The sequence below is a fragment of the Natrix helvetica genome (assembly GCF_964273705.1).
Source record: "Natrix helvetica genome assembly, chromosome: 3".
NCBI lineage: Eukaryota > Metazoa > Chordata > Lepidosauria > Squamata > Natricidae > Natrix > Natrix helvetica.
Genome location: NC_138549.1, coordinates 152,944,565 through 152,965,200, shown reverse-complemented (window position 1 = coordinate 152,965,200; position 20,636 = coordinate 152,944,565). Strand labels below are relative to the sequence as shown.

The 20,636-nt window shown below is 41.7% G+C and overlaps 1 protein-coding gene across 3 annotated transcripts in view; it reads left to right on the top strand.

Annotated features, from left to right (window-relative positions):
• The window catches only part of SULF2 (sulfatase 2), a 182,351-nt gene that overhangs the window by 84,593 nt on the left and 77,122 nt on the right, over positions 1-20,636 (top strand). For all 3 annotated transcript variants that reach the window (XM_081947016.1, XM_081947014.1, XM_081947015.1), the window contains exon 3: positions 1,003-1,242. In XM_081947016.1, coding sequence (XP_081803142.1) covers positions 1,003-1,242 — 240 coding nt within the window. The remainder of the gene's footprint in view (positions 1-1,002; positions 1,243-20,636) is intronic.

The following is a 20,636-nucleotide window of genomic DNA, read 5'->3' as shown; positions in this document are numbered from 1 at the left end:
CAAATGTATTCTTTCGGAAATGAATTCTACCTTTTGCCATTAATTTGTACACCATACTGAAGATAAAAACTCTAATTGACAACATGCATTTGTAATAGATCTTTAGAAGGACAAAATAAAATTTAAAGTAGAATGGCTGCAAATCAAACACTCCTGGCCTAGAAATCATAGCAAGAAGTCTCAGTAAATAGTCAATGGTGAACATTTTTATAGACAATTATTTTTAGTTCATAATTTAAAAGTTTGATAATATAGTCATTTCCCAGGAACTCAACGGTGCCTAATTAAGGTAGAAGCATGGGTTTGAATTGTATCATTTTTTTGGCTATAGCATGTATTTTGTACACTATAGTAAGAGCTAGAAAGAGGATAGACATGACCTTTCCTTTTGCCCAATAGTTGATCTTTGTTAAGTGGAAAAATCTGAGGGGCATTTTCCTTGCATGTGCTTGAAGGTGAGCAAACATTTCTACTGTTTTATCAGGAATTGAATATCTGAAGGACCAGATTGGAGACAGATCATCTTAGAGAAGATTTATTTATATAGTCACTAGCGGATGACAGTGACTTGATAATGAATCTTATCTATCAAGTCACATTTCAGGAAACAGAATCTGTTGAGATTGTCCTGCTCAATTGTTTTGTTTTGTTTCTTTAGTTTTTTTTTCTTTGTGTCTGATATGCTTCTTTAGATTTAAAGCTTAAAGCTTAACTTGCTGACAATTTGGAACAATCTGATATGGCTGTTTTGCTATTTCTGTAGCATAGTGTTAGCTTGAATATTAATATTGGATTGTTTGGGTTTGTTTGTTAAACCTTCAAAGAGTTTAAAACATCAAAGCTTTTACTAAATTCATACTTTTGCAGGGATAAATAACAGATGTGTCACCAATTTTCCCTTGCTTAAATGCCTTTATCATGATTGGCTCCTTCAGCTTGATACTTAGGATGAAGCTGATAAAACTTGTCTTTTTCTACATGATACTGTTTTTCTTTCCTCAGGTTCAATGCAAGTGATGAATAAAACAAGGCGGATTATGGAACAGGGAGGTGCACACTTCATCAATGCATTTGTGACAACACCCATGTGCTGTCCATCCCGCTCTTCTATTCTTACAGGGAAATATGTCCACAATCACAACACCTACACCAACAATGAAAACTGCTCATCTCCATCCTGGCAAGCCCAGCATGAAATTCGCACATTTGCAGTATACCTCAATAACACAGGGTATAGGACAGGTAAGATCAGTGCAAAAAGACTCATGTTTTAGTGCTAAGGTTGAAAATGTATGTATAGTATTATACTTGCCATATAATGCACATTTAATTTCACATATGTTAAAAAATACCATTCCCAAACTGTTGTCGTACCAATGTTTTATATTTCAGCTTCTAGAACTTGCATCAAGCCTGACATTTTGGTCTACAGCAGTGGTACCCAACGTGGGAACCCACAGGGAGGCAATTTGATTTTTAATAGGGAAAAATTGAACCTTGTTTAAACCAAGTTAATGGCTTTTAGGTTCCTCCGCGTGAGTAGAGTTTACTTTTTGAGTAAAGTAAGAATTATATGACACAGGGAGAGCATCAGGATTTTAAAGATGCTTAGGTGGGACATGGCCAAGAAAAGGTTGGGAACCACTGGTCTAGAGTAAGAGGGACCAAGGTTCATGTCTACCGTTAATCACCAAATTTAAGGTGACTGTAAACAGTTCACTCTTTCTCAATCCAATTCACCTCAAAAGGTTTTCATTGTGGGAGGAATTTGTAAGAGGAAGTAAATCACAATACGGATAAGAAAAGATAATGGAAGATGTCCTTAGTGTGAAATAAAAGGAAGCGGGTGTTGGGCACAATTAAAAGATTTGACTGGAAGACAGATCTACTCAAACCACCAGGAAGTTTTTCTGTTCAAATGAATGAAAATTATGCAAGGATCTAGTAATGCAGTTGCACAACTTCCATTAATTTTATACGTGTGACTGGGAAGGGCAAATTCCCAGGGTATTTATTACATCTCATTTTTGTCTGTAAGTCTAGAAAAGGGTGGGATTTGAAATCTGCCATGGAAACCAAACAGGTTTTGGGACAGCCTTGTAGAATAAGAGTATTCAATGCAAAAAAAAAAAAGGAGGCCTAAGTCACAGCTATCCAAGAGTTTCATCCAATATATCTCACAGAAATTTGATTTAAAGGTGAACTACGTTTAGACTTTGAACAGTCTTATATTTCGTGTTTCTTTTAGCTCTTTGCCCTTGTTCTTTCAGCAGCAGGCCTGCAATCATCAGTGTTGAACTTTTGCTCCTGCAACTCGGGGTTCCCAATCTTTTAAGCCTATTTCCTACAGCAACTTGATTGCTCTCCAAATAGAGCTTGATTTTTTTTTAAAGCCAAGATAGCTATCCATATCCACCCTACCAGGCTTTTGTTCCTTCTTTGTTATGGTCTATTTATTGACTTATGTACCACTTACTCCACTTTTATCTTTGACAAATTTTATATTAGTCATGTACTTTGACTTCTGTATTGCTGACCTATTGCTACTGTTCCTGCTGCATACATCATCAGAGATTTGATAATTCAGGCTTTTTGCTGGAGGGTGGTGGGGAGAGGAAAAAGAGTTGATCCAGAAAAGGAAGTTAAAAAGGCAAGCAGGCTTCTCTTCTCTTGTACACTGATTGGATATTTATTTCTGATTTGCAAAGATGCCCAGTTGCATCTTGCTTGGCTCTTAATGTTAAATCACTTTAACATTAACTGTACATCACGTCATTGACCTTTTTGTCTTGTTTTGTTTAGCTTTTCCTTAAAGATAGTGCTCAGGACCCCAATCCAGTTTATGATCATAGGTAGCCAGAATAATGATAATTTTACTTCTCCTCGGCCACTTCTTCTGAAATAAACATCACAACTATCCATGCATTGATTTGAAAGGTGTTTTTTTAGATCTATTTAAACCCTAAGAGACAAAGACATACAGAAAGTGGTGGCCGAAGAGAAAGTCTGAGCATCTAGGCTACAAACAGGGATATTTTATCTTTAAGAAGTAATAAGAAGATAGCCACATGTTATATCGTTAAAGTAGAATGCGGGCCTATAGTAAGCTGCCAAGAAATGAGCCGGCAGAGAGACCAGCATTGCTACACTTATTAAAAGCAGGCATACGCATTTAGTTCTCTTGAATGCTGTTAGACAGAGGAAAGGCCAGTTGAGAGATGCTAAAATAGGTGGCCCTTTTCCTATCATTTACAATCCTAGGATCAACATACCCAGGATGCAAAAAACCTGAATATCTATTAAAGGTAAAGGTTCCCCTCGCACATATGTGCTAGTTGTTCCCAACTCTAGTGGGCGGTGCTCATTTGCATTTCAAAACCGAAGAGCCAGTGCTGTCCGAAGACGTCTCCATGGTCATGTGGCCAGCATGACTAAACACCGAAGGGGCACAGAAAGCTGTCACCTTCCCACCAAAAGTGGTTCCTATTTTTCTACTTGCATTTTTACATGCTTTCGAATGGCTAGGTTGGCAGAAGCTGGGACAAGTAACGGGAGCTCACTCCGTTAAGCAGTGCTAGGGATTTGAACCGCCGAACTGCCAACCATTCTGATCAACAAGCTCAGTGTCTTAGCCACTGAGCATCAAAAATTGAGATTTTGTTTGTGTGTGTGTCACTTTTCTTCCATCTAGTTTTTGTCTGGATTTTTGCAAACCATATACTGTATTAGGAAATCCCAATTTAGTTCATTTTTTTCTGGGAATTTAAGGGCTGCAAATCCAGCACAGTTTCTGATGGTTGGTGGTTTTTTACTGTTCAAACTATAGAAATTTACCTTCAAATAAAATATTAAACCAGTGAATTCAGATCAAAAGGAAATACAGTTAAATTAAACATTGCAAATATTTGGAGAATAGTAAGAGTTATTTAACGATAGAACAGATGTCCCAAACGTGTTTGTTTAGGTGGCAACTAGACTTCCTTGTCTTGTCTTTTTTCTTTTAAGAGGCTTCTCTTCTCATCCGAGAAGCTTCTTCAGCTCTTGACAGGGTAGTGAGGAATGGAAAGATTTATATTCCTTGCAGACGGCTGGTAATTTGCATCCTTTTAGAGGTTGAAGCACTTGGAGGTTTATCTGTGTTCTCAGGGTCACCTGAAGTAGTGCTCCTGGTTCCTGTAGCCTGTGGTTTTTTCCTCACACTATTGAAAGGTGTTCATCCCAAATTGTATAGTTAAAAGTCTGTAGAGATTTTCAGTCATCTGGGTCACGGTTGTCCCAAAGGTGCTTTTTCAGGAGGCAACTGGAATTTCTTGGTGGTGGTTTTTTTTTTTTTTTTGAAGACATTTCGCTTCTCATCTCATCTCATCTGAATATCATGGATGAGCAAAAGATCTTCAAAAAAAGGGGGGGGGAGAAAGTCCAGTTGCCTCCTGAAAAAGCCATTGAGACAACCATGACCTGAATGACTGAGAATCTCTACAAAATGGAACAGATGGATCCCCTTCAACTGAGGGTAGTAAGGGACCGGATGTGTACTGTACCAAGGATGCTGCAGTTATTTGCTTCTAGCATCCAGAAGGACACAGATCAAGGTGTGATTGTTAGATTGGGTGAATGGATGAGGCAGACTCAGGCGAACAGTAACAACAGCTCTTTATTAGTCAACGCTATGTACAATCCAGCAAGGACTCTGTCTGGCAGCAGCCCGTTTATAGGGAGCTGTCAGATGTCTTAACCAATCACCTTTGAATATTTTCCCGCTGGATCAGAGGACCTTGGTGGAAACTACCATACTGTCCGTCAATATGTAACAGTGATTGCTTTTGTTACTTTGTTCTTTAGGTGCACTAACTATGTTCAATGCTAGAAGTTTATTATAAAAGGATAAGTTGTTAACAAGAGAATTATTGAAGCATCCTTTCAAACAACAGTGATACACTGCTTGTTTCTTTTTCTTCACCACATGGTCACTTCATATTTTGCTCTTAAAGACTATTAACTGTGATCCTGCATCTGTCCTACTATGATGTTCTGTACAACAAAGACATATTGTGTATATAGCAGTGATGACGAAACTTTTTCACTCAGGTGCCCAGCCCCATAATTTAATGCTCCCCCCCGGTGCTGTGCCCCCTGAGCATGTAGATGTGACCTCCCCTTACTGCCCTACGCATGGGCGCATGGCTTTCTAGCAGCATGAGGAGGGCGAAAACGGCCCATTTTTTAATTTCCAGTGGGCCCGATAGGTCCATTTCCCCTCCCCTCCATAGGCTCCAGAGGCTTTCTAGGAGCCTGGGGACGGCGAAAAACAGCCCAACAAGCAAATTGAAAGTCTGTTCCCGAAAAACGGCTGAAAATCAAGGCTGAAAATCAGCTGGCCAAGCGCGCACATGTGTGCTGGAGCTGACAGGGCAATGCCTTGCGTGCCCTCAGAAATGGCTCGCATGCCATAGGTTTGCCATCACGAGTATATAGTCTTTTCACTTTTGTCTCCATTGAGTAGGTTTTACAGGCTTATTTCAAATACCTGCAATTTGATCAATGAAACAAAAGCAATGTTTAGATCCCCATAGCAAGCAAATTACAAATCTATCACTGGAAATTGCTTGAAGGACAATGATCTTTTATCTAAACTAATAATTAAATAATTATTAATTATAAGTAGTTATAATTATGCATCATTATATTATAATTATATTACTGTTAATATTGATAATTTAACTAGTTAATTTTGACTAAGAAATAATTAACTAATAATTAAAATGACTTTCAAATTTTGTTCTTTTCAAAAATTACCCTCAGTCTATTTCTTATTCCAATTCAATTCTACACTTTTTTCAAGTGTGTAAAGCCATTTTATTCTAACAAGTGCCTCATTATAAAGATTGTACTTTGTGTTGGACGCTTTTGATATTTATTTTACGGTACCTTTAATCTCATTTTAATTTTTTCTATTCCTGTTCAGAATATTGTTGCCTTCAGTGATCACCAAAACAGAAAGGCGGAGTATACATCATAAAAATAAAATTATTTATTTAGTTCTTTCAAGTCAGTCTTAACTCTTGGTGACTTAATGGACAGTTCCATGCAGTTTCCCTGGCAACAATTTTGGAAGTAGTTGGCCTTTGCGTACTAACAGGATGTTTTCTGACTTCTCAGTCTAAGAAAGCAAGCCTAGGCCAACATCACCCAGCTGGATTCTTGCCTAGTGGAGGACAAGAACTTAGATTTTCCACCTCTCAGGAAGATGGGTGGCATACAAATGTAATACATACATAAAATAAATAATTACTACACCACATTAGCTTCTATTGCTAATTAGAGGCTGAAGGCTGGAAAATGAATCATAGGCCTCAGTGGTTTCCATCGTTATTCCACTGTCCATTCTAATAGAAGTTTGCCATTTTTCTCTACTTTAAAATATCATCTTCAAAGTGTTACACTATTTGTGCTGTAAGATTACTTTCTTGGCAGCCATGAGACCAAAAGGGATATAAAAATATCCTAATGGATGCAACTCCAGATGAATTTGTTACAACTGTGTAAAGTAAAAAGTATGGATTTGAAAAGTAAAAGGTGATTTAGAATGTATGTCTTCATGTAGCACAGTGGTTCTCAACCTGTGGACCCCATTGGGGATTGAACGATCCTTTCACAGAGGTCGCCTAAGACCATCGGAAAACACATATTTTCGATGGTCAGGAACCGGGACACCAATTTTATGGTTGGGGTCACCACAACATGAGGAACTGTATTAAAGGGTTGCGGCATTGGGAAGGTTGAAAAAAACTGATGTAGCACATAGGGAACACTTCTTAAAGAATCTGTGATTTTTCCTGAGCCCATGTGATCTATGAGATATTCCCAGCAGATACTGCGTGCTCAACCACATACTTACTAAATCATCTCTTTACATTTGTATCTGGATTACTGCAGAATCCTAGATTTTATACCGCTAATATGAACCACGGTGGTGCAGTGGTTAGAGTGCAGTATTGCAGGCTATTCTGCTGCCTGCTAGCTGCCTGCAATTTGGCAGTTCAAATTTCACCATGCTCAAGGTTGATTCAGCCTTCCATCTTTCCAAGGGCAGTAAAATGAGGACCCAAAGTGTTGGGGGCAATATGCTGATCATTTAGAGAGGGCTATAAAGCGGTATGTAAGTCTAAGTGCTACTGCTATTGCTAATAACCCACCAACATTAGAAACTTGGTATTCTGTAAGTAAGCAGTCATACTCTATGCAGAATAAATGAATATGTCATGCTAACAACATTTCATAATCCAGTATTGTCTATATGTTTATGAGACAAACTCTGCACTATGTGTATGTGTATGAAGATCCGGATTCGAAATATAAAATATGAGTCTTCATATATGTGGGTACAGGGATAGTGCCTGTCAGGAACACCTTGGAACTTTTCCCAAGGTGTATGTCAGTTGGAAAGTGCAACTGCACAGCCCCAGGAGGAGATGCAGATGATTTAAGGTGTTTCTAGCAAGTGCTATAATGGGCACACTTCGAGTCATAGTTCTAGCGAGTGCTATAATATGTATACTTTGAGTCATAGCTCCCGTGTTGACCTTTGTATTCCATTATTATATACAAAGAGAAAATGTCCACCTCTTTGTTGGGGTGGGGAATTTTTGGAGGGTGGGGTATATGGGGGGATTGTCATGTGTGTTGGGCCTGGTCTGTGGGTGTTATGTGAATTTCGTTGTATGGGTATACTGTGTATATACGTACAATGACAATAAAGTAAATCTAAATACGAAACAAAATTTGCCACTCACTCTGTATTGGCTATGATTAATCAGGACAAATCTTGAAAGTGTTCTGCTGGGCAAATACCAGTTAATAAGTTTCCCATAGAAACTATTAGGAATCCATAGCTGGTCTAAACACTTTTCCCTTACTGAATGTAGGAATCCATATACATTTTCCACAGAGCTTGTTTTTTCATGATGAATATGACTTGTGTGGAAATGTCAGTGTTGAGGTAACAAGATATTAAGTCTGCATTGTATATACATCTATTCCACAAGAGACAGAGGTAGGCCTTGTAGGCCTAACACCTCTATTCTTAACGGGAGTTTTCTATCTTTACTTTTATTACACCCAGTGGGGAGTTAGGCAGGAAGACATTATATGTAAACATGTCATGTTAGTTGAAGGATTAATCTGAGGAAGTTCTCCCACTCAGTGGCTGAATCACCTCGACGAAAAAGAATGGCCAAGTCATACTCTTGAATCAAAAGCATATAAAAAATAATAATTGAGGCACAAACAAAGGATTCTTACAGTGGTGGTTTTTTGGTATCAGAAACCAAGGAAAGATTCTTGTATAAACAATTACGAAACAAATGTTCCCTCTTTAGCTTTTTCATAATTGGGTGCCACTTCCTTCCAAGAGGGAACATTTAAAATGATGAATGTGGTTATAGAAGACAAACATGAGGGAGTGGTGCTTGATTTCTCAAATTTCTCTAAGAAATGCTTTTTTTGTATTCATTTTGATTGGTGGAAAAATGAACCTTTGCCCGCAACCCCTCTTTAAGTTTACAGCTCCATTTGCAGGCTGATGGGTGCACCGCGTATGTTCACTTTCTTGTAAAGATCACTTTTTTATAAAGGACTGATATCTTCCTTTCCCCCCTTTGTTGACCTACATGCGTGCTTAATCTTCTATACGTCTTCATTCTCAGACAAGAATCAAGGGGAAACATTACTTTTGGGGATTTCTTCTTACCAATTTCATTTCAAGCCAAATCAGAGTAAAGGTAGAATTTCACAGGAAATGTCTACTATAGAGGGGGGGGTAAAATGGAGAAGAGAAGCAGAAAAACATTTCAAAAGAAAATAAATAAGAATGAACCAAGAGTGAGTAAAAGAGAAAATAAACCAGTGGCGGAAACAACAACAAAAAGACAATCCTGGATAGGAGGGATTTAATTCATAATTTTGAATCTTTCAGTTTAAGCTATTATGAGAACATTCATTGCAGATTTATTTTTGATTAATCAACATGATAGAATTTTTTAATTTTTATTTTATAATTGTGAATATAATTGCCAAAGAAGAAACTGTATTTTACATAGCACAGTTTGAAAGAACTAAACATATACTAGAATTTAGTTTATATTGAACAGGAAATAATATTGACAGTAGATCTACTGTTTTGAAAAGTTTTTAGTAGCTTCAAAAAAGGATCCCTTCATTTTATTGAAAAATATTTTCCTTTATTTTGCATTGCCAGATATTTCAGCCAAACAGAACTGACTGCTGAGATAGAAAAAGTCAGATAACTGGCATTCATTACCTGGTGGTTGGGATTGACATGTGTAAGATCCTGGAGTCATTGTCACTCAGCTTTACAACTTAACAAAACAATGTAAAATTGTGATACTTATTACATCTCATCAGTTACATAATTGTGTTGACCAGGGTTATACTGATCTCCATGAAGCTAATGAGCTAATGAGCAAGAAAAAAAATCTAGACATTGCTGTAATAGATGAGAATAAAAGGCCAAGCAATCAGTTATTGCAAAGCTGTACTCAAACCCATATTCTGCATATAGTGGTAAATGATTTGCTTGCTCTAACTTGTATCAGCAAAAAGTCAACATTATCATGACTTTTCTATGGGTTCCAAACACTGAAAATCAAAACTGACAATTCATAACTGAAAAATTGCTTACATCAAGTGTGTGTGTGTGTGTGTGTGTGTGTGTGTCAAATGACTATACAAAGTGACTAATATATTATACCTACATTAAAGCAACTCTCCAGCGTACCAATATTTTGAAGTGCACTTGTTAATTGTGCCTGACAAAAATAGGTAATAATAAAATTGTATTGCAATATTTTATAAATGATTGCATACGGAGGAATATTGCTCAAAGCCAACAGATGATAAGTACAAAAAGCAGAACTGTGTTATCCAAGGTTGCAGAATATGTCACAGCCAAGCATAGGGGCATTGCTCTCTGAATCACAGTTCTGTCTGCTGATTCCTAACCACTAAAACCAGATTGCTTCCCACGGAGACTTCTCAGTTTATATTGAATATATTATTGCAAAGAAAAGGGCAGTGTTCTATGCTAAATTAAGAAAAGGATGGGTTATTCTGTAGAAGATACTGCTAGGATGACATTGAATAATCCCCCAGTGGTTTTATAAAGGTGCAGTTTCTGAAACATCAGAGATATGTTTAAAGATGCATAAGAAATCTGATTGAGAGATGATCATTGGCCCAAGGTCATTCAGTGAACTTTATGACTAGGTGAAGATTTGCATAGTACTGTCTAAAAGTTTTAAGCAAATGTGAAAAAATGCTGTAAACAAAGAATGCTTTCAGAAATATAAATAATGATTGTTTATTTTTGTCAATGTTCAAAATGCAAAGTGAGCGAACAAAAGAAAAATCTAAATCAAATCAATATTTGGTGTTACTACCTTTTGCCTTCAAACCAGCATCCATTCTCATAGGTACACTTGCACAAAGTCAGGGATTTTGTAGGATTATAGTCAGGAATATGATCAACCAATTATACCAAAAATGTCATCAATGTCACAGGTAGGTTGAAACCCAGTCATGAACTGAAAAAGAAACAGCTGTGTAGGAGATGTAAAACTGGGTGAGGAGCAGCCAAACTCTGCTACCAAGGTGAGGTTGTGAAAGATGGTTTCATGTCATGGCAAGATTGAGTACAGCAACAAGACACAAGGTAGTTATGATGCATCAACAAGGTATCTCCCAGACAAAGATTTCAAAGCAGACTGGGGTTTCAAGATGTGCTGTTCAAGCTCTTTTGAAGAAGCACAAAGAAACGGGCAACGTTGAGGATCATAGATGCAGTGGTCGGCCAAGGAAACTTAGTGCAGCAGATGAAAGACACGTCAAGCTTATTACCCTTTGAAATCGGAATATGTCCAGCAGTGCCATCAGCTCAGAATTGGCAGAAACCAGTGGGACCCAGGTACACCCATCTACTGTCCTGAGAAGCCTGGCCAGAAGTGGTCTTCATGGAAGAGTTGCAGCCAAAAAGCCATACCTCCGACGTGGGAACAAGGCCAAGTGACTAAAGTATGCATGAAAACATAGGAACTGGGGTGCAGAAAAATGACAGCAGATGCTCTGGACTGATGAGTCAAAATTTGAAATATTTGGCTGTAGCAGAAGGCAATGTGTTCGTCGAAGGGCTGGAGAGCAGTACAATAATGAGTGTCTGCAGCCAACAATGAAGCATGGTGGAGGTTCCTTGAACGTTTGGGGCTGCATTTCTGCAAATGGAGTTGGAGAGTTGGTCAGGATTAATGGTGTTCTCAATGCTGAGAAATACAGGCAGATACTTATCCATCATGCAATACCATCAGGGAGGCGTATGATTGGCCCCAAATTTATTCTGCAGCACGACAATGACCCCAAACATACAGCCAAAGTCATTAAGAACTATCTTCAGCGTAAAGAAGAACAAGAAGTACTGGAAGTGATGGCATGGCCCCCACAGAGCCCTGATCTCAACATCCTCGATTGTGTCTGGGATTACATGAAGAGACAGAAAGATGTGAGAAAGCTACATCCACAGAAGATCTGTGGTTAGTTCTCCAAGATGTTTGGTACAACCTACCAGCCGAGTTCCTTCAAAAACTGTGTGCAAGTGTACCTAGAAGAATTGCTGCTGTTTTGAAGGCAAAGGGTGGTCACACCAAATATTGATTTGATTTAGATTTCTCTTTTGTTCATTCACTGCATTTTGTTCATTTATGAACATACTGTAAATCTTTAACACTTCCATTTTTGAAAGCATTCTTTGTTTACAGCATTTTTTCACACCTGCCTAAAACTTTTGCACAGTACTGTATCTCTTCAGGACTTTTTTCCTGTTCTCATCAACACCTTACCTTGAAACAATTATATTTTGTGCCATGCTCTCCATGCTGTGCATAGAACTCCCAGGTGAAATATCATCCAGGTAACTATGGACAAGATTCAAGCTTTTTTAACCTTACAAATGAAGGCAAATATATGTGTCCCAGGATAATGCTGCAGGTTCCAATCTGGGTTGGTGACCGGGACCAGAAGTTTGTCCTCCCAGCTTTTGGACTCATGCTGGAGCCCATCTTCAGGGAACTGCTCTCTAGCAGACTATGTGCTGTTCTGTGTATGGTATTTATATGGTGACTGTTATATGTGGCTTTTTAGATGTTGATTGGGGTGTGTTGATAAGCTGTCATTTGCTTGTGCTGCCCAGCCCTCGCCTTCTACTATAAGTACTTGATAAGCTGGTAGTAGATCAGTACTCCTGTTGACCAACGAGGTGACTGTTTCCCAGGCTTCAGTCACTTCCCTGGCTGTTTTTGTGCCTGCTTGTCCAACAATCTTAGTAGCTGCAAAGTAGAATGTGTGTCCTTGTTCATTACAATGTGAGACTATCTTAATTTTTTTACCTTAGTTTCAGCAAAGGTTTATATGATGTTTTACAAACATTCCCTGACATTATTCATGATATATGCATTTATTTACATTCACATTCTTGTATCATCCTCCCCTCCCCATATGAACTTAGAAAAAAGGAGATTATTGAAGAACTTCAAAGAAGTAATTCTACTCTTGCTCTGCCTAGCATCATGTATATGGATATACTATAGAAACACCATATAAATAGTCACACTGGCACTATTGGACAGGTTTCTTTCTTCCCAGCCAAAAGGTATCCATAGCTATAAAATGTAGTTGAAGAATCGATACAAACATTTAATGTTCCCTTGTGTTTTTTCTAAAACCATTATATGTCTGTTTTCCCTCTCTTTATTTTTAACAAAATATACCTCTGTTTGATGTATTTTTAAATTGTCTATTGTCTAGAAGGCTCTTCCCTTTTTCTCCCTTGCTAATGTACTGTTCTGAGGGAATGCCAGCACCTGCATTTAAAAAATAATGTTCCTTCATATTGATTTGTCATTTCAGCCAAGAAATAATACCAAGTTTGAGATTTGCTTTGAAAAAAAAATCAACTTGAAGTCTTCAAAACAAGAACTTAGGTAGATAATTTATCAAAGGATTTCTACAGTCCATGATAAATTTCAATCCTATAAATACCACATCAGTATGAAAAAACTTAGATTATTGAACTTGAGCCTATAAAAAAGAATAATATATATACCCTAAAAAGAATATCAGCATCTAAAAATGTGCTTCGAAATTCCCCATCTGCTATAAGTAATACATTCCCAGTTCTGCTCTTATTTGGATATTAGGAACCAAACTGTACAGGACAGATAGGTTTAAGAACTTGATTAGTCTTTTGGGGAATATTTATAAAATGCAGCCATGGGGGGAGGAGAATAGAGTTTTCCCCCTCCTTTTCACATTTTTCTATAGAGAAGTCCTTTCTTCAAATTGATCCTTTGGAAACAAGCACTAAAACTTGCTTTCCCAACCTTTAGGTGATAGAAACAGTTTAAGAAAGATATTCAACAGAAAAAATGCCATAAAGAAAAATCTCATACTCCCTTTTCATCTTAAACTGCCCTCACTGTAGGGAAATTTTATCTTTCAGAATAAAAGATCACAAACAATACCTAAACTATATAATTGTGCCCTCACCACCTTGGGTTTTACCAAGTCTGTATGTGAATCAACCTAATTTACACTTTTGTGAAAAAAATCGCATTTCAGAAACAGGTTGCAACAGATTTAGGAACGTTCATGTGAGCAATGCAACTAAACAGTGATGAAAAATATATTTACAAAACATGAAGCTAACAATCAAAATAACAATTTACCACCAAGGAAAACAGCAACGCCTAGCATTGCAATTGTGCTGTAATAGCTGTAAAGTAAAAAAAGTTTGGAAAAATAAATTTTGAGACAAAAGTCTCCATGATAAATTTAAAGCTTGGTTAAACTTAAACTTAAAAAAGAAACAATTTAAGATGAATTTTCTTTCTTTAAATATTGTCGGAACTGTTAGTTTAGGCCTTTTGTGGCAAAACAAGACTTTTGACCTGAGGAAGGAATCAAAAATGTCAAGAAGATAGGTGTGATCATGTGATCAAAACCCCATCCCTTTTTATGTGCATCATATATGTTGAGATAATGTTGATTGTGCAATCCCAGCTGCCATCCTGTTTTAGCTACCCCGAAGGCACCCTTGCTTTCACCTTGCCCTGTTGTAAACTGGCTGAAGTTGTATCTGTGACCAGTCCCTGATTCAGTAAAATGGACTGCAAGGTTTGGCAGTTCATTCAGGTTCAGGTTTCAAAATATTACTTAACAAAGCTAATAAATGCAACAAATTCTAACAGAGAGTACGTAGGGCATCTTACCAAGCAATGGAAACTAGTTACAGTCTGGAAAAAAAAACCATACATAGGGCGAAATGGACAGAGATAAAAGAAAAAAGAAAATAAAAGCATTAATTCTTAATTTGTTCAGCTCCTTATACAGCAATAACCAGCAGAGACATAGCTTTAATACTATATAGGCTTTGATGACACCAGATGTTGTGGGACTTCTTCTCACAGCTCATCCACCTCTTAAGTGGAGCTTTCATAAAGCAAACTCATTTAAAGTAGTTAGGTTTGTTGATGCCAAAGTGTTGGAAAATAAAAGACAGCAAAATAAAAAGGGGATTGCAGAGAGCTGAGAAGTCTTACCTCTTACATGAGTAGGAGTTAGATTACCAAATAAAGTTCAACATGAGCAATGGCGAGACAAGCTATATTGGTGCAAATGCTCAATGGTCACATATACATTAATTGGATGTGTGCCGATGGCCATTGATCAAGGATCCATGGTAGATGAAAAGGCACAGGTCACAGCTGCTGTCAAATAAAACCATGTTAGGAAAAGAATGCAGATCATGGCTTATGGAATTCTTGCCAAACTGTTTACTAGGATTGACCACAGAAGATATCTATTCTATTTAATAAAGTGATGCCCTCTTTTTGTGTGTATTTCTACTTCCATGAGCAAGTACTTGTGACTCCATGTACATTGGAAAGCATAAGGCAGACTAGAAGCAGAGCATATTCAATATTTTTTTTAGAAAATATTTGTCCATGATGGAATATGGCTGATTTCTCCCATTGCACTAAAGTTGATCCTGTTCTGTTCTGTATTTAGAGATTTCCTGTCCATGGACAGATTGACAGACAGCGTTCTAGGCCTTCCCAACATTTCTTTGGTTTTGAAAGGATAGCCAATCAATACACACACATAAACACACACACAACTTACGTATATATGGCTACCGTATCTGGAAAGTGGATATTTTAGAACTGGAAAAGAAAATGGAAACAGAAATAATTTGAGGTAGCTACAGCAATTCCCCTCGTGAAGGATGTCTGAATTTTTACCTTGGAACTAAAGCAAATAATTGGAGACATTGCAGAGGTTCTGTATATAAGAGTAGATGTAAAAAAAAAATGGAAGGGGCAGCCTCTTCCTTTCTCTCAAAATGTTAGCATTTATTAAAGCTAATTGTGAGGGGACTTTCGGACCAAAGTCAGGAAATACTTTTATACACTAAACATAATTTTATTTATTTATTTATTTATTTAATTAAATTTTTAAATCGCGCCCTTTCCTAAACAGGACTCGGGGCGGTGTACAGTCATATTAAAACAGTATAATACAAAATATAGATATACATTCAATATACAAATAGGTACGCGGAGGAGGTAGGATGTAGACTGTACAATATGTAAAATAAAATACAAATAAACATTAAAATACCCTTAAAAACTGCCCAATAAGATGTTTGCCAGGAGGTTAAATGGGACTATGAATCGGTTAAGCCAGCTAACTGGAACAGGTGGGTCTTAAGCTTCTGTCGGAAGGAGCGGAGGTCTGTGGTAGTTCTAACATCGGGGGGGAGGTCATTCCAGAGGGTTGGGCCCATCACAGAGAAGGCTCTGCTCCTGGGCGCCGCCCGTTGACACTGCTTAGTGGACGGCACCCGGAGGAGTCCCTCCCTGTGAGAGCGGATTGGTCGCAGGGATGTATGAGGTGAGATGCGATCCCGCAGGTAACTAGGTCCCGTGCCATGGAGCGCTTTGAAGATAGTAACCAACACCTTGAAACGCACCCGAAAAACCACAGGCAGCCAGTGCAGCTCGCGCAGGAGTGGTGTTATATGGGAGTATCTTGTCCCTCCCATGATGGCCCGCGCGGCCGCATTCTGAACTAGCTGTAGTCTTCGGGTGCATCTCAAGGGGAGCCCCATGTAGAGAGCATTGCAGTAGTCCAGGCGAGACGTCACCAGCGCATGAGTGACCGTGCGTAAGGCGTCCCGATCCAATAGGGGGCGCAATTGGCGCACCAGGCGAACCTGGTGGAACGCCCTCCTTGCCACGGCTGCCACATGGTCATCCATTGACAGCCGGGCATCAAGGAGGATGCCCAAATTGCGCGCCCGTTCCACAGGGGGCAGTTGTTCACCCCCTATGGCCAGCGATGGAATCCACTGGTTGAACCGGGGCGCCGGAAGCCACAGCCACTCAGTCTTGGAGGGGTTGAGTCTGAGTCTGTTGTCCCCCATCCAGACCCGAACGGCTTCCAAGCACCGGGACATCATTTCGACGGCCTCGTTGGGGTGGTTTGGGGTGGAAATGTACAGCTGTGTGTCATCAGCGTACAGATGGTATCCAACCCCAAAACCACGGATGATCTCACCCAGTGGCTTCATGTATGTGTTGAACAGGAGGGGCGAGAGGACCGACCCCTGTGGCACCCCACAAGTGAGTGACCTCAGGGTCGACCTCTGCTCCCCTGCCAACACACATTGCGTCCGGTCGGAGAGGTAGGAGCAGAACCACTGCAAAACGGTGCCCCCTACTCCCAGCCCCTCCAGCCGGCGCAATAGGATACCATGGTCGATGGTATCAAAGGCCGCTGATAGATCTAATAGGACCAGGATAGAGGAACAACCCCTATCTCTGGCCCTCCAGAGGTCATCCACCAACGCGACCAAGGCCGTCTCCGTGCTGTGACCCGGCCGGAAGCCGGACTGGCGCGGGTCTAGATAGTCGGCCTCTTCCAGGTGACGTGGGAACTGTTGTGCCACCACACTCTCTACAACCTTCGCTAAGAAGGGAAGGTTGGAGACGGGACGATAATTAGCTAGCTCCACCGGGTCCAGGGAAGGCCCCTTGAGTAGGGGCCTCACCACCGCCTCTTTCAAGGCGACCGGCAAGGACCCCTCCTCCAATGAAGCGTTCACAAGACCCAGGAGCCAGCCTCGTGTGACCTCCCAGGATGCCAGTACAAGCCAAGAGGGACACGGGTCCAATAAACATGTAGTGGCTCGCAGTCGCCCACGTAACCTGTCCAAATCCTCAGGGGCAACAGAGTCAAACTCCTCCCAGCGTGGTGCCTCAAGACTTGCTTCCGACATCTCCCCTGGGCCACTGACGGGGGCCCATCCACTCCAGATCTGAGCGATTTTATCCTGCAGATATTCCCCAAACTCCTCTGCTCTACCCTGTAAAGGGGCTTCCCGCGGCCTCTGTGATAGGAGGGAGCGGGTCACCCGAAACAGGGCGGCAGGGCGGTTATCTGTGGATGCAATAAGAGCGGCACAATGTCTACGTTTGGCCGCTCTCAGTGCCACAAGGTAGGTCCGTAAATAGGATCTTACCTGTGTTCGGTCAGGATTCACTGCTTCGGGATTCACTGCTTCTGACTATTTCAAAAGGGGGAACAAATTAATGGAGGATGAAGTGTAATCTCCAGCTAGAAAGGTGGGGAGGGGTGAAAAGACTGGAAAGCTTGGAGTCTTACAGGGAAGGAAGCAATAGAAGCCATGTCAAGGTAATGATGATTTGAAGCTGACCAGCCATTGTAAGGCGGTAACTTTAGATGATGAAATGGGGATGAGACAGCAGAGGTATTGCTGCTTTAAAAAGCTGGGTTATTGCTACTTTAATAATAATAATAATAAATTTAGATTTATTAGCCGCTCCCTTTCCAAGTAGGACTCGGGGCGGCGTACAATGGAGCATATAACATGAAACATATATAACAACACCAAACGTACATACATACACAACACACATACATACACGGAGGAGGAAGCAAAGTACATCAATAGACAGTTAAAAATCTGCTTTAAAATACCCCAATTGTAAAAACCCAATAAAATTAATATTTAAGAACAATTTAAAAAACAGTTTGGAGGAATGGGAAAATTACGATTGCGATTGAGCCAGGCCGGATAATTGAAAGAGGTGGGTCTTCAGCTGTACACGGAAGGAGCGGAGATCGGAAATCATCCTGATGTCACGGGGGAGGTCATTCCATAGGGCTGGGCCCATCACAGAGAAGGCTCTGCTCCTGGGTGTCGCCCCCCGGCACTGTTTGGCGGACGGCACCCGGAGAAGTCCCTCTCTGTGTGAGCGAATTGGTCGTAGGGATGTGTGGGGCAGGATGCGATCCTGCATATAACTAGGCCCTGTGCCATGGAGCGCTTTAAAGATCATAATCAAAACCTTGAAACGCACTCGGTAGACCACAGGCAGCCAGTGCAGCTCGCGCAGGAGAGGTGTTACAGGGGAGTATCTAGTCCTCCCCATAATCACCCGCGCGGCCGCGTTCTGGACCAATTGTAGTCTCCGAGTGCATCTCAAGGGAAGCCCCATGTAGAGAGCATTGCAGTAATCCAGGCGAGACGTCACTAGCGCATGGGTGACTGTGCGTAGGGCATCCCGGTCCAATAAGGGGCGCAATTGGCGCATCAGGCGAATCTGATGGAACGCCCCCCTTGCCACGGCTGTTACATGGTTATCCATGGACAGCCGGGTATCCAGGAGGACGCCCAAATTGCGCACCTGTTCCATGGGGGCTAGTTGGACGCCCCCGATGGCCAGAGATGGAAACACCTGGTTGAACCGGGAGGCCGGAAGCCACAGCCACTCCGTCTTGGAAGGGTTGAGTTTTAGTCGGTTGCCATCCATCCAGACCCGTACGGCTTCCAGACACCGGGACATCATTTCGACGGCCTCATTGGGGTGGTTCGGAGTGGAAATGTATAGCTGAGTATCATCAGCATACAGATGATATCCCACTCCAAAACCACGGATGATCTCGCCCAGCGGTTTCATATATGTGTTGAACAGGAGAGGCGAGAGCACCGATCCCTGTGGCACTCCACATGTGAGTGGCCTCCGGGTCGAACTCTGCTCCCCTGTCAACACACGTTGCGTCCGACCAGAGAGGTAGGAGCCAAACCACCGTAAAACGGTGCCCCTGACTCCCAGCCCCTCTAGCCGGTGCAACAGGATACCATGGTCGATGGTATCGAACGCCGCCGAGAGATCTAATAGGACCAGGATAGAGGAACAACCCCTATCTCTGGCCCTCCAGAGATCATCAACCAATGCGACCAAGGCCGTCTCCGTGCTGTGCCCGGGTCGGAAGCCGGACTGGCGCGGGTCTAGATAATCATTTTCCTCCAGGTGACGTGGGAACTGCTGTGCTACCACACTCTCTACAACCTTCGCTAAAAAAGGAAGGTTGGAGACTGGACGATAATTGACTAGGTCCGTTGGGTCCAGGGAAGGCTTCTTGAGCAGGGGCCTCACCACCGCCTCTTTCAAGGCGGCCGGTAGAGACCCCTCACCCAGCGAGGCGTTCACCAGGCCCAGGAGCCAGTCACGCGTGACCTCCCAGGATGCCAGTACAAGCCAGGAGGGACACGGGTCCAATAAACATGTGGTGGGTCGCAGACGTCCACGCAACCTGTCCAAATCCTCGATGGCAACCGAGTCAAACTCCTCCCAAAGCGGTCCCTCAAGACTCGCAACGGGCGTCTCTACTGAACCACTGAAAGGGGTCCATCCCATCCGGATTTGAGCGACTTTGTCCTGTAGATAATTCCCAAACTCCTCTGCTCTACCCTGTAAAGGGGCTTCCCGTGGTCTCTCGAACAAGAGGGAACGGGTCACCCGAAACAGGGCGGCAGGGCGGTTATCTGCAGACGCAATAAGAGCAGCGCAATGTTGACGTTTGGCCGCTCTTAGTGCCACAAGGTACGTCTTCAAATATGCTCGTGCCTGTGCTCGGTCAAATTCGGAACGGGAGGATCTCCAACGACTCTCTAGGCGTCTCTTGTGGCGTTTCATCACCCTTAGCTCCTCGGTAAACCAAGGTGCCAGGGTGGTTCTTCGCCGCAGGAGAGGCCGCAAAGGCGCCACCCGGTCTAGGGCCCCGGTAGCCGCACTATTCCATGCGACTACCAGGTCCTCTACTCGGGGGCGGGTCAGGTCCACAGGAGGTGGCCCAAGTTCCGTCTGGAACCTATCCGGTTCCATCAGGCGCTTGGGGCGGAACCATCTAATACCTTCCAGTTCCGCCTCCTCGCGGCGGGGGGTAGCACCAGGGAAGTCCAGCCGGAGAAGTGAGTGATCCGACCATGACAGGGGAATAATGTCTAGATCCCCTATTCCCAGATCACTCGTCCACTGGCCGGAGACAAAAACAAGGTCCAGGGTGTGGCCTCCCTCGTGAGTAGGGCCCTGAATTAACTGGGTCAGGTCCATGGCTGTCATGGAAGCCATGAACTCCCGAACCCCCTCAGACGCTTCTCCCATCGACGGCAGATTAAAATCCCCCATCACTAAAAGTTTTGG